Below are 12,768 nucleotides of genomic sequence, written 5' to 3'. Positions count from 1 at the left end.
CAGGAGTTGCTCCTCTTGTATAGTTAGCCACTAAACCCCATGGGGCTCTCCCATCCCTCACCAGGAGGCCTCTGGTTTGTCAAGAGCTGCTGTGAAGGATTCTGACAGCAGCTTTTGGACACTGTGGCAGCCAGAGCCTCACACTCCAGGACTTCTCATGAGTTCCCAGGTGCAAGACTCTACCCCCAAGAAGCTCTGAGTGGTTACAGGCAGGGGAGCTGTGTGGCCCTGGCAGCCCCTGGCTCAGTGGCTACATGATGGGAGGACTCCTGGCATCAGAGCTTCTGTGGCAATCTTTATTCAGAAGTTGGAGCAACCTTTACTGGACCAGAACTTAAAAAACCCTTCCCCAAACATCCAGACAGAGGAATAGAAATGAAAATGTACCAAGGGTGAAGGCCCAGGGCTGGAAAACCCCCAAAGCTCTGCCCACACTGCTGTCAGGGCAGCAGCCTCAGGAGAACCCAGCTGGGGGATGCAGCTGCACGGAGGCAGGAACAGGCCAGCAGCAAAGCAACTGAAGTGAGGGCTGAGTGAGCAAATGCCCTCCTGCCTGGAAGCAGCACCCACAGCTCCTCTGAGTCACCATCACTCCCTGCCAAGGGCAGAGCTCTCACCTGGCAGCCTGCACATCTCCACCCCCCTGGTCAGAACCCTGTCCCTTGGCCTTGGCTTCTGGGGTAACTCAGGATGAAGTGGTTTGAATCTCTCCTGGTTTGCTAAGTGTCCCAGCATGGGTGGCCAGCTTCTGTGGAACACACTTCAGCCCCTGGCACCAGCATGCTGCTCTTCTGAGCTCTGCCCTGCAGGTACCTCAGGAGCAGGACACAGGCCAGGAGGCACTGCAGGCCTCTGTGCCAGAGGCAGGAGCACAACACTGCAGCTGTAAAAAGCCCCTGGCCTGACTTTGATTTGCCCCAGCTGGAATCAAGAGCTCAGCACTTCAGACTCACCCTGAGGGAAGAGCTGCAAGCCAGGAGAGCAGCTGCTGGCTTCTGAATTGCTTTGTGGCAAATAAAACTACCCTTAAGTTTTGGTGCTGCAGGTGCAAGGGGCTCCTGCCTGCCTCCAGCAGGAACAAGGCCCCTCAGCAGGAGGGTGGAGAGCAAGGGCAGTGCTCTGTGTGTGTGTGTGTGCTGGAGCACAGCACTCAGACATGATTTAAGGCAAAGTCCTCTCCAGTAAACAATTTCCAAGAGCCCCCAGAATAAATATTGTGAGCAGGCTGAGGGGCTGAGTCAGCATCAGCAAATGGGAGAAAGCCTTTGAAGTGCAGAGCCAGGAAGTGTCAGAGGGAAGGAGAGAGAGGGAGAGCATTCCTTATTGGTAACTAAGGGGTATTATTTGCCAGGGTTTGTAGGAACAGTTTGCAGAACACTACAGGAAGTTGGGTCTGGGTCTGGAGCCTCTTCCTCAGGCCTGGGGCTGCAGAAGCAGCATCAGGAGATTTTGATGTCTGTAGTCCAAAGTGCAGCTGAAACTCCACTCCTCGTGGAAAGCAGGAAGCAGCACTGCTCAGGTCAGGCTGGAGAGACAAAACACAAAGGAGATCAGCAGGTGAGTGCCAGGGAGTGCAGGAAGCATTGCACAGCATTTGAATGAGGCTGGGGAGGGGTCTGGAGCACAGCCCTGGGAGGAGAGGCTGAGGGAGCTGGGGTTGCTTAGCCTGCAGAAGAGGAGGCTCAGGGGAGACCTTCTTGCTCTCTGCAACTCCCTGCAGGGAGGCTGTAGCCAGCTGGGGGTTGGTCTCTTCTCCCAGGCAGCCAGCCCCAGAACAAGAGGACACAGTCTCAAGCTGTGCCAGGGGAGGTTTAGGCTGGAGGTGAGGAGAAAGTTCTTCCCAGCCAGAGAGATTGGCCCTGGGGATGTGTTGCCCAGGGAGGTGGTGGAGTCCCCATCCCTGGAGGTGTTCCAGAGAGGCTTGGATGTGGCACTTGAGCCATGGTTTAGTTGTCAGGAGGGGCTGGGTGATAGGTTGGAGTTGATGATCCCTGAGGTCTTTTCCAACCTCACTGATTCTATGGACACCAGCACTGCAGTCCTCAGTTTCCAGTTACAAAGGCACAGCAGCAATTTCCCCTTTAGGGTCAGTGAAAAGATAGCAGCAGAACACATCTGCAGCACCACAGCAGAGGGCAGGGGCTGTAGGCAGCTGAAAGCTACCAGCCAGCCAGAAGAACAGACTTGGCAAGCTGGCAAAGGCAGAAGGCAGGCTCAGCCTAGCCCAGGTGTTAGTGAAAGCTCAGAGCAACTTTCACTGCTACACACAGGGACAGGAGGCCTTAACAGAGGAGCTGTAAGGGGCAGCAGAGAACTCTCCCAAAGGGTTCTTCACTCAAAGGATGCTTTAGGCCATAAATCATTCCCATGCATTCCTGTGCTGACTGAGAACTCAGCCACCAAGCTGCACCAGCCCAGGCAGCTCAAGAGCACATCTCTAGCACCACAGCAGAGAGGGCAGGGCTTGTAAGCAGCTGAAAGCTCCAGTGGAGTCTGCATTCAGCCACACATCAGCCTAAACCTTGCCCAACAAGTGCCCTCACTCATGGATGGGAAGGGCCTGCAGCACTGCACTGCAGGCAGGAATCAGGGCAGCCTCCCTCCCATTAAAAGGGAACTTGGACAAAGCCTTTGACAACAAAACTTAGGGGGAAAAAAGCCCCCAAGGGTGCAGCCCTCTACTGAGAAGCCTTCAGGCAGCTGCAGACAAGCTCCAAAGCATTTTTTAGCTGCAGCAATGATTGCAGCAGGCTTGTGAAACAAGAGCTCTCTGGCTTGGGCCAGCCAAAGGCCAAGATGGCAAGCAGAGCTCCTGGCAGTTGGACTTTTCAAGCAAGCTGTGTTTAAAATGAATCTATTCCTGTCACCACCAAACCCCAACAGCTAGGAAATAAAGCACATGAAACATGGAGGGCATGGCTTGTAACTGCAGCAAAACCCTTCCACTGGCCACCCTTCCACACAGGCCTGAGCAGGCTCCTCAGCTCCAGGGGAGCAAACCCTCCTGCAGCAAAGCAGCTGCTGCCTGGGAGCCGTGCAAAAGAAAGGGGAAGTGGGAAAATAAAGCCCCCAAGATGGAAAACACCAAGAGGATAAAATGGGATCAGCCCTGAAACAGTCCTGCTGATGCCAGGGACAGTGGCACTGAGTGCAGCCTCAGCAGGGCTGCTGATGGCACCAAGCTGTGTGCTGCAGCTGACAGCTGGAGGGAAGGATCCATCCAGAGGGACCTGCACAGGCTGCAGAGCTGAGCCCAAGGCAACCTCAGGAGGTTCAACAAGACCAAGGGCAAGGTCCTGCAGCTGGGGCAGGGCAATCCCAGGCACTGCTACAGGCTGGGCAGGGACTGGCTGGAGAGCAGCCCTGGAGCAAAGGCCTTGGGGGTGCTGGGGGAGGAGAAGCTCAGCAGCAGCCAGCAGGGAGCACTTGCAGCCCAGAGAGCCAAGCAGAGCCTGGGCTGCAGCAAGAGAAGTGTGGCCAGCAGGGCCAGGGAGGGGATTCTGCCCCTCTGCTCCACTCTGCTGAGCCCACAGCTGCAGCTCTGGGGCCAGCTCTGGAGCCTCTGTGCCAGGAAGGCTCTGGAGGGGCTGGAAGGTGTCCAGAGAAGGGCCAGGAGGAGCAGAGGGCTGGAGCTGCTCTGCTCTGGAGACAGCCTGAGAGAGTTGGGGTTGTGCAGGCTGCAGAGGAGAAGGCTCCCAGGAGAGCTTCTGGTGGCCTTGCAGGGGCTGCAGGGGGCTGCAAGCAAGCTGGGGAGGGACTTTGGAGGGTGTCAGGGAGGGATAGGGGTCTGGGACACCTCTGAGGGGGGCAGGAATCAGGCCTGGGACAGAAAGGCAGCAATGGGCACTGGCAGCCCAGAAGGCCAAGGGCAGCTGAGCTGCTTCTGGGCTGCCAGTGCCCATTGGCAGAGGTGGAGGGAGAGGATCCTGCCCCTCTGCTCTGGGGTGTGAGGGAGGGACAGGACTGGGGGGGATGGAGCAGCACTAGAAGTGGGGAGCTGGAGCTTGGCTGTGAGGAAGAAGTTGTTGCCCATGAGGGTGGTGAGAGCCTGGCACAGGCTGCCCAGGGAGGTGGTGGAAGCCTCCTGCCTGGAGGTGTTTGCAGCCAGGCTGGAGGTGGCTGTGAGCAACCTGCTGTGGTGTGAGGTGTCCCTGCCCATGGCAGGGGCTTGGGGCTGGCTGAGCCTGGGGGTCTGGGTGGGCCTTGAGCCTGACAGCTGCGGTGAGGGCAGCTGGGCCGCGGGTGCAGGGCAGGCAGAGCCCAGCGCTCCTTACCTGTCGATCAGGGAGTCCCTCATGTGTGTGGCGATGGCGCTGGGCTGGGCCTCGTTGAGGCGGAAGATGCTCTCGATGAGGGACAGCTCGGTGCTGGTGGTGTCCAGGCCGCAGAAGGCGCTCCAGTCGTTCACCACCATCCCTGCCGCCACCACCTCGCTGCCGCGGTTCACCGTCCCGGCCTGCCGGAGCGCCGCGTCAGCCCTGCCCGGGGCTCCGGGCTGCCGGGGAGCGCACAGCTCCTCCCAGCAAGAGAGACTGCCCTCTGGGATGGGCTGCCCAGGGAGCTCATCCTGCCCTGTGCTCAGCACTGCTCAGCCCACACCTGGAGTCCTGTGGCCAGCTCTGGGCTCCTCAGGGCAGGAAAGAGGTTGAGCTGCTGGAAGGTGTCCAGAGAAGGGCAACAAAGCTGGGGAGGGGTCTGGAGCACAGCCCTGGGAGGAGAGGCTGAGGGAGCTGGGGTTGCTTAGCCTGCAGAAGAGGAGGCTCAGGGGAGACCTTCTTGCTCTCTGCAACTCCCTGCAGGGAGGTTGGAGCCAGGTGGGGGTTGGTCTCTTCTGCCAGGCAACCAGCACCAGAACAAGAGGAGACAGTCTCAAGCTGTGCCAGGGGAGGTTTAGGCTGGAGGGGAGGAGAAAGTTCTTCCCAGGTGTGACCGTTTGACGCTGTGCCTTTAAGGAAGGGGCACACTGGCACACACCCACCACACCAGGAAGAGCAATTGGCCCTGGGGATGTGCTGCCCAGGGAGGTGGTGGAGTCCCCATCCCTGGAGGTGTTCAAGAGGCGACTGGGTGTGGCACTTGGAGCCATGGTTTAGTTGTCAGGAGGGGTTAGGGATTAGGTACTAGGTTGGACTCGATGACCTCTGAGGTCTTTTCCAACCTGGTTGACTCTGATTCTGTGACACTCCTACAAGATAGGCAGTGGGCACTGGGCCATGAACTGCAACCCAGGAGGTTCCACTTCAACGTGAGGAGAAACTTCTTTGGTGTGAGGCTGCTGGAGCCTTGGAGCAGGCTGCCCAGAGAGGCTGTGGAGTCTCCTGCTCTGGAGGCTTTCAAGCCCCACCTGGATGTGTTCTGTGTGCCCTGCCCTGGGTGATGCTGCTTTGCAAGGGGGTTGGACTTGGTGATCTGCAGAGGTCCCTTCCCACACCTACCACTCTATGATTCTATGGTCCTGCCACCAAGTTATGAAGACTTCAGACAAAAAGACTAAAGGACAACCTTGAATGCCTGGGGAGAGAAGCCTCTGCCATTCAGTGACATCAGATCTAGTAAGTGGGAAGCTAAAGGCAGAGCAGCTGTGAAAGGCTCAGAGAGAACTGACCAGACACAGGATTTTAGCAGGTTTCTTTCAACACTGCCTTTGGCCAAACCACAGGATCCCAGCTCACAGGATGTCAGGGGTTGGAAGGGACCTCAGGAGATCATCCAGTCCAAGCCCCTGCCAGAGCAGGAGCAGAGACTCCAGCACAGGTCCCACAGGAACACATCCAGACAGGGCTGGGAAGGCTCCAGAGAAGGAGACTGCACAACCTCTCTGGGCAGCCTGCTCCAGGGCTCTGGGACCCTCACAGTCAAGAAGTTCCTCCTCATATTGAGGTGCAACCTCCTGTGCTGCAGTTTATATCCACTGCCTCTTGCTCTATCCCAAAGGCATCTTTCAGAGACAAGCCAAAGGTGCTGAACAGCTCATCCAGACTCAGAATTCTCAGTCAGGGAATGTCTCCTGAGCCTTGCCCCATTCAAGCACCTGGAGCAGCTGTGCAGAGGAAGCAGCCTCTAGGAGCTCAGGAGATGCTGAAACATGGGAACTGAGAGGTGTGCTGGAAGGGGATGGCAGGAGGAAACCCAACCCCCCCAGGCCTTACCACAAGTGGGACCTGGAGCAGCGAGGACAGCTCATCCTGGTCATCAATGGAAGTCTTGGGGTGCACAATTCCTCCCTGGTTGCTGAAAACACAGTAACTTCCCACCAGCACCTGGTCTGCCACTGTTTGTCTGAAAACCTCCACCTTCAGCACATCTGCCAAGATCTCTTCTGTCTCCTGCAAACAGAAAGAGAAAACAAAAGTCTTCAGCAAGGAGCTGCTGCAGAAAGTGAAGTGAAGCTCTTCCTGCAGCTGGGATCCTCCCCACCCCTGCACAATCCATTGCCACTTCATCATGATCCAAGACTCAGCCTCCAATGCTGTTAAGACAGCAGCTCTCAAAGGCAAAGGAACAGCAAGGTTGCTGCTCCTCCTCTGCACTTTCAGGGGAGAACTTTCCATCTCTCTTCACTCCTAACCATCCACACCATGTCTACAGCTTGTGGACTAAAGAGACTGAAGAGGAGTTGAGGCAGGACCTCAGCAGTACTTAGAAGCACTGCTGAGCTGCCTTGGGCTGCAGAGGTCCTGCCTCAACTCTTCTCCATGCTCTCTTTATCACCCCCCCCCCCCCTCTTCCATTCAGTTTCCCACATGCAAACTGCAGCAGGCAATGTACTTGGATAAGGATTTTCCCCCACCCTGGCTGAATTCCTATACCCAAAGCTTGCTCCCCTGGGTATATCTCTTGTGCTAAAGCAGCCTTCTACCTCACTGCAGCTAAAAGTGAAGGCAACCCAGCTGGTTCCAGCCCCTGCAGAAGGTGTGACAAAGTCTCAAGCTGTACCAGGGGAGGTTCAGGCTGGAGGTGAGGAGAGAGTTCTTCCCAGAAAGAGGAATTGGCCCTTGGAATGTGCTGCCCAAGGAGGTGGAGGAGTCCCCATCCCTGGAGGTGTTCAAGAGAGGCTTGGATGTGGCACTTGAAGCCATGGTTTAGTTGTCAGGAGGTGTTGGGCGAGAGGTTGGACTTGATGATCCCTGAGGTCTTTTCCAACCTCACTGATTCTATGACAGAGCATTCTGCTGTCCTCAAAGGACAAAGGCTTTGGGTTTTGTGAGGTGTTGAGGATGTGCACCTGCCAACAGACTTCCACAGGTCACTCCCTCCTTGCTGCAGGGACCATGCTGGACAAGAGGGCAAGGTCCACATCCACAAAGAAATGTAAGAATAGGAAACAAAAACTGAACTGACTCCAAGAGAGAAGTCCAAAATCCAGCTCTGAGACTTGAGAACGAGAGGTGAGGCAGCACAGCTCCTAGCTGCCATCAGCATGAGCTGCTGAACAACCCCTGCACACACAGACAAATCAGTGCCTGCTGCTTGCCTCTTTGAGAGCTTACTGCTCTGACCAGACAGCTCCAGCTGTGTCTGCACCACCTGGCAGAACAACACTGCAGCCCCTGCAGCCTCAGCTCCCCAGAGGAGGTTTGTTCCTCCCGAGCAGGATCTCATTTCCCACCTTCAGTCACACACAGGAACATCCTTGAGCCAGCCTACTCTTCCCATGGCTGCTTGCCACTTGCTCTCTTCAGTTTGTTACACCACCAGATCCCTCCCAGTCATGAGCTCCCATTTGATAGAAGCACAGAACTGTCAGGGCTGGAAGGGAGCTCAAGGCTCAGCCAGCCCCAACCCCCTGCCATGGCCAGGGACACCACAGCAGGTTGCTCACAGCCACCTCCAGCCTGGCTGCAAACACCTCCAGGCAGGAGGCTTCCACCACCTCCCTGGGCAGCCTGTGCCAGGCTCTCACCACCCTCCTGGGCAACAACTTCTTCCTCACAGCCAAGCTCCATCTCCCCACTTCTAGTGCTGCTCCATCCCCCCCAGTCCTGTCCCTCCCTCACACCCCAGAGCAGAGGGGCAGGATCCTCTCCCTCCACCTCTGCCAATGGGCACTGGCAGCCCAGAAGCAGCTCAGCTGCCCTTGGCCTTCTGGGCTGCCAGTGCCCATTGCTGGCTCCCTGTCCCAAGCCTGATTCCTGCCCCCCTCAGAGGTGTCCCAGACCCCTCTCCCTCCCTGACACCCTCCAAAGTCCCTCCCCAGCTTGCTTGCAGCCCCCTGCAGCTGCTGGAAGGCCACCAGAAGCTCTCCTGGGAGCCTTCTCCTCTGCAGCCTGCACAACCCCAACTCTCTCAGGCTCCTCCTCGTGGCCCTGCTCTGGACACCTTCCAGCCCCTCCAGAGCCTTCCTGGCCCAGAGGCTCCAGGGTTGTGCTGCAGGTGAAGGCCTGCTGCAGCCTGGCAGTCCGGGAAAAGGGGGGGGGGGAAAGACAGAAGGGGGGGGAAAGACAGAAGGGGGGGGAAAGACAGAAGGGGGGGGAAAGACAGAAGGGGGGGGAAAGACAGAAGGGGGGGGAAAGACAGAAGGGGGGGAAAGACAGAAGGGGGGGAAAGACAGAAGGGGGGGAAAGAAAGAAGGGGGGGAAAGACAGAAGGGGGGGAAAGACAGAAGGGGGGGAAAGACAGAAGGGGGGGGAAAGACAGAAGGGGGGGAAAGACAGAAGGGGGGGAAAGACAGAAGGGGGGGAAAGACAGAAGGGGGGGAAAGACAGAAGGGGGGGAAAGACAGAAGGGGGGGAAAGAAAGAAGGGGGGGAAAGAAAGAAGGGGGGGAAAGAAAGAAGGGGGAAAGAAGAGGGGAAAGGCTGTCCCTGCAGGGGCTGTGGCAGCACACACCCTGTCCAGGTCGGGGTGCACCAGCGCGACGTAGTCGTTGCAGGCGGTGACGTTGCCCAGGGCCGAGAGCCGCTCCTCCACCCGCTGGATCCGCACCGAGTCGGGGAGGCTGTTGCGGATGTGCTGCAGCTCCTGGTCTGTGGTGCTGCTGGGCACCAGCAGGCCGTGCCTGTTCCCTGAAACAGCAAACAAAAGGAGTGTTTCCTGGGCCATCCCTGCCTTCCTGCTGGGCACAAAGCAGCTCGGGTTGCCCTGGCCCTCCCCCGTGCCTCCCAAACGGCGGCACCGCGTGCAAACGAACGCGGCAGCAGGGTGAAGGCAAAGCCAGCCCCGGGGCCACTGCCTTGGAGCACCTCTTCTCTTCAGCAGCACTGAAGGAAGCCTGAGGCTCTCCAGGAGACACTTTTACTAGAGGAAACAGCCTCAGGTTCAGGAGGGGATTGGAAGTGGCACTTGGTGCCACGGTCTAGCAGTCGGGAGGTCTTGGCTGAGAGGTTGGATTTGATCTTTGAGGTCTTTTCCAACCTTGTTGATTCTCTAAGTTGTGCCAGGGGAGGTTTAGGTTGGAGATGAGAAACAATTTCTTTGCTGCAAGAGTGGTCAGGCACTGGCACAGGCTGCCCAGGGAGGTGGTGGAGTCCCCAGCCCTGGAGGTGTCTAAAAGCTGCGTGGATGTGGTGCTGAGGGGTGTGGGTTGGTGGCATTGAGCTCTGGGTGAGTGCTCGGACTGGATGAGCGCTAAGGCCTCTTCCAACCTCAACAGCTGAGTGGTTCTATGACTCAGGACATCCCCTGGAGACAGCAATTGCCGCACAGAACACACAGATGGAGCTTGTTAGGGCAAAGCAGTAAGATGGCAGGGGCACTCTTCACAGGAACAAAACTCTGTCTGCCTGGACAGGGTCTCACCAGCCAGAGACAGATGAAAGCCTTTGTGTTGACCTTCACAGGCTGGTAGGGGTCAGAAGGGACCTCTGAAGAGGTCCAATTCCCCTGGCAGAGCACCTAAAGAAGATCACACAGGAAAACATCCATGGGGGCCTTAAAAGCCTCCAGAGAAGGAGACTCCAGCAGCTCTCTGGGCAGCCTGCTCCAGGGCTCTGCCACCCTCACAGTAAAGAATTTCCTCCTCATCTTTAGATGGAACTGCCTATGTTCAGGTTTATGCTCACAGCCACTTGTCCTGTCCCCGGGGACCACTGACAAGAGCCTGGCCCCATCTCCCTGGCCCCACCCCTTAGGTGTTTGTAAGCATTAATGAGATCCCTCTCAGCCTCCTCTCCTCCAGGCTGCACAGCCCCAGCTCTCAGCCTCTCCTCATCTCACAGAATCAATAAGGTTGGAAAAGACCTCAAAGACCATCAGGTCCAAGCTGTCACCCAACACCTCCTGACAACCAAACCATGGCTCCAAGTGCCACATCCAAGCCTCTCCTGAACACCTCCAGGGATGGGGACTGCACCACCTCCCTGGGCAGCACATTCCAATAGCAAACCACTCTCCCTGGGAAGAACTTTCTCCTCACCTCCAGCCTGAACCTCCCCTGGCACAGCTTGAGACTGTGTCCTCTTGTTCTGCTGCTGGGTGCCTGGGAGAAGAGCCCAACCCCCACCTGGCTACAACCTCCGTTCAGGGAGCAGTAAGGTCTCCCCTGAGCCTCCTCTTCTCCAGGCTGAACACCCCCAGCTCCCTCAGCCTCTCCTCATGTGATTCATTTGTTACTGCTTCCACCCTCTCTGGACTCTGATCCTCCAGAGCTAACAGAGAGTCATTAAGAAAAGGGAAACGTCTCCCTGTTTACCAGAAACACAACTGGTTGTAGCCCACCTTTAAGCCTCGAGAGGCAAATGCTCTCCACTCCCCCAGCTCTTTGTTGTGGATTTAGTTTTCCCATTCCCGCAGCCCTCTGTACACTTGAAACACTAAAATAAAAACCAAGAGGAGGAGGGGCGCTTCCCGCTGGACTCGCCACTGCTAAACCCACGGAAGGCACCAACCGAGAGGCGACGGTCCCCCTGCTTCCCCTGGAGCCCCTCCAGGGCTCTTCTCACCCTAGGGCCCCGGCCCAGCTCCCGTTGCGGGGCGAAGGGCCGCACCGACACCTACCCACACACATTCTGCCGATGATGCGGCAGCCGGCGATGGAGGCGTGCACCACCGGGATGGTCCCGAAGAGCTCACCCTCGAAGACGCTGCAAGGAGAAAGCGCCGTTAGGGTACCGCCGCGGGGCCGGCGGGGGCCGGGTGGGGCCGGGCGGGCCGCGGCCTCGGGGCTGCCTCACCTGTAGAAGTTCTCGGAGCCGCCGATGGCCACCAGGCAGTAGGCGTTGGTCAGCTTGGCGAAGCAGCCCAGCTCGTTGTTGTTCTCGAAGCTGGCGCGGACAGCCATGGCCGGGCCGGACGCGGGGGCCGAGCACGGGGGCCGAGCACCGGGGGCCGAGCACCAGCGCCGCCGGCACGCGCACGAGGCACGGCCGCTTCCGCTTCCGGCGGCGCGCGGGGGGCGCACGCAGAGCCCCGCCGCCAGGGGAGGGGAGGGGAGAGCGCCCCCACCGGCCGGGAGGCGCAGAGGCCCCGGGCACTCCCGCCCTGAGCAGGAGGGCAGCGCCCCCGCGGGGCTGTCCCTGTGCCAGTCCCTGGCCCCGCGCGGCTGGCCGTGTCCCGCCCTGAGGAGGAGGGCAAGGGGCCCGTGGGGCTGTCGCTGTCCCTGTTCGAGCCCCGTCGGGCTGTCCCTGTCCCTGTGCTTGTCCCTCTGCCCGTGGGGTTGTGCCTGTGCTTGTCCCTGTGCCTGTACTTGTCCCTGTCCCCGTTCCCAGCCCCGTGAAGCTCACCCTGTCCCACCCTGAGGAGGAGGGCAGGGCCCCCGTGGGGCTATCCCTGTCGCTGTCCCTGTCCCTGTCGCAGTCCCTGTCCCTGTCGCTGTCCCTGTCCGTGTCCTGCCCGCAGGGTCGGGCCCCCGAGGCGAGTCCCCAGGGCCTGCCTGACAGCCGCATGTCCCCGGGGCCCGCCCGCCACCAGCCTGGCCTCTGCCCTGTCCCCGTGGCCCATGACACACGACCGTGCCCCCAGGTACGGGGCTGAGGCCACGGCTCTGCCCGCACAGTCCCCCCGTGCCCGCGGTGCCGTCCCCCTGCCCGCGGTGCCGTCCCCCGTGCCCGCGGTGCCGCCCCCCGTGCCCGCGGTGCCGTCCCCCGTGCCCGCGGTGCCGCCCCCGTGCCCGCGGTGCCGTCCCCCGTGCCCGCGGTGCCGCCCCCCTGCCCGCGGTGCCGCCCCCCGTGCCCGCGGTGCCGCCCCCCGTGCCCGCGGTGCCGCCCCCCTGCCCGCGGTGCCGTCCCCCGTGCCCGCGGTGCCGCCCCCCTGCCCGCGGTGCCGTCCCCCGTGCCCGCGGTGCCGCCCCCCTGCCCGCGGTGCCGCCCCCCGTGCCCGCGGTGCCGCCCCCCTGCCCGCGGTGCCGTCCCCCGTGCCCGCGGTGCCGCCCCCCTGCCCGCGGTGCCGTCCCCCGTGCCCGCGGTGCCGTCCCCCGTGCCCGCGGTGCCGCCCCCGTGCCCGCGGTGCCGTCCCCCGTGCCCGCGGTGCCGTCCCCCGTGCCCGCGGTGCCGCCCCCGTGCCCGCGGTGCCGTCCCCCCCTGCCCGCGGTGCCGTCCCCCGTGCCCGCGGTGCCGCCCCCCTGCCCGCGGTGCCGTCCCCCGTGCCCGCGGTGCCGCCCCCTTGCCCGCGGTGCCGTCCCCCGTGCCCGCGGTGCCGTCCCCCGTGCCCGCGGTGCCGCCCCCCTGCCCGCGGTGCCGCCCCGTGCCCGCGGTGCCGCCCCCCTGCCCGCGGTGCCGTGCGGGCAGCCCCGTGCCCACGCCCCGTGCGGGCAGCTCCGCGCTCGCCAGGCGCCGCCTGTGCCTCAGCGCCTCCTGTTTCGCTGGCACCACCCGCGCAGAGCTGCGGCCCGCTG

At 60.5% G+C, this 12,768-nt stretch overlaps 1 protein-coding gene across 1 annotated transcript; it reads right to left on the bottom strand.

The window, feature by feature from the left end:
• Positions 1-494: 494 nt before the first annotated feature.
• EIF6 (eukaryotic translation initiation factor 6) lies at positions 495-11,248 on the bottom strand. Its single transcript, XM_054173378.1, has 6 exons — positions 11,111-11,248; positions 10,935-11,020; positions 8,829-9,004; positions 6,150-6,326; positions 4,275-4,456; positions 495-1,525 (listed from the first exon to the last, which is right to left on the bottom strand). Exons 1-6 carry the CDS (start codon positions 11,215-11,217, stop codon positions 1,516-1,518), a joined length of 738 nt encoding a protein of 245 aa, XP_054029353.1. The 5' UTR covers positions 11,218-11,248; the 3' UTR covers positions 495-1,515.
• Between the last annotated feature and the right edge of the window lie 1,520 nt (positions 11,249-12,768).

The sequence above is a fragment of the Dryobates pubescens genome, chromosome 26, assembly GCF_014839835.1.
Source record: "Dryobates pubescens isolate bDryPub1 chromosome 26, bDryPub1.pri, whole genome shotgun sequence".
NCBI lineage: Eukaryota > Metazoa > Chordata > Aves > Piciformes > Picidae > Dryobates > Dryobates pubescens.
Note: the sequence above shows the minus strand (reverse complement) of the source record. Positions and strands in the feature narration are given on the sequence as shown.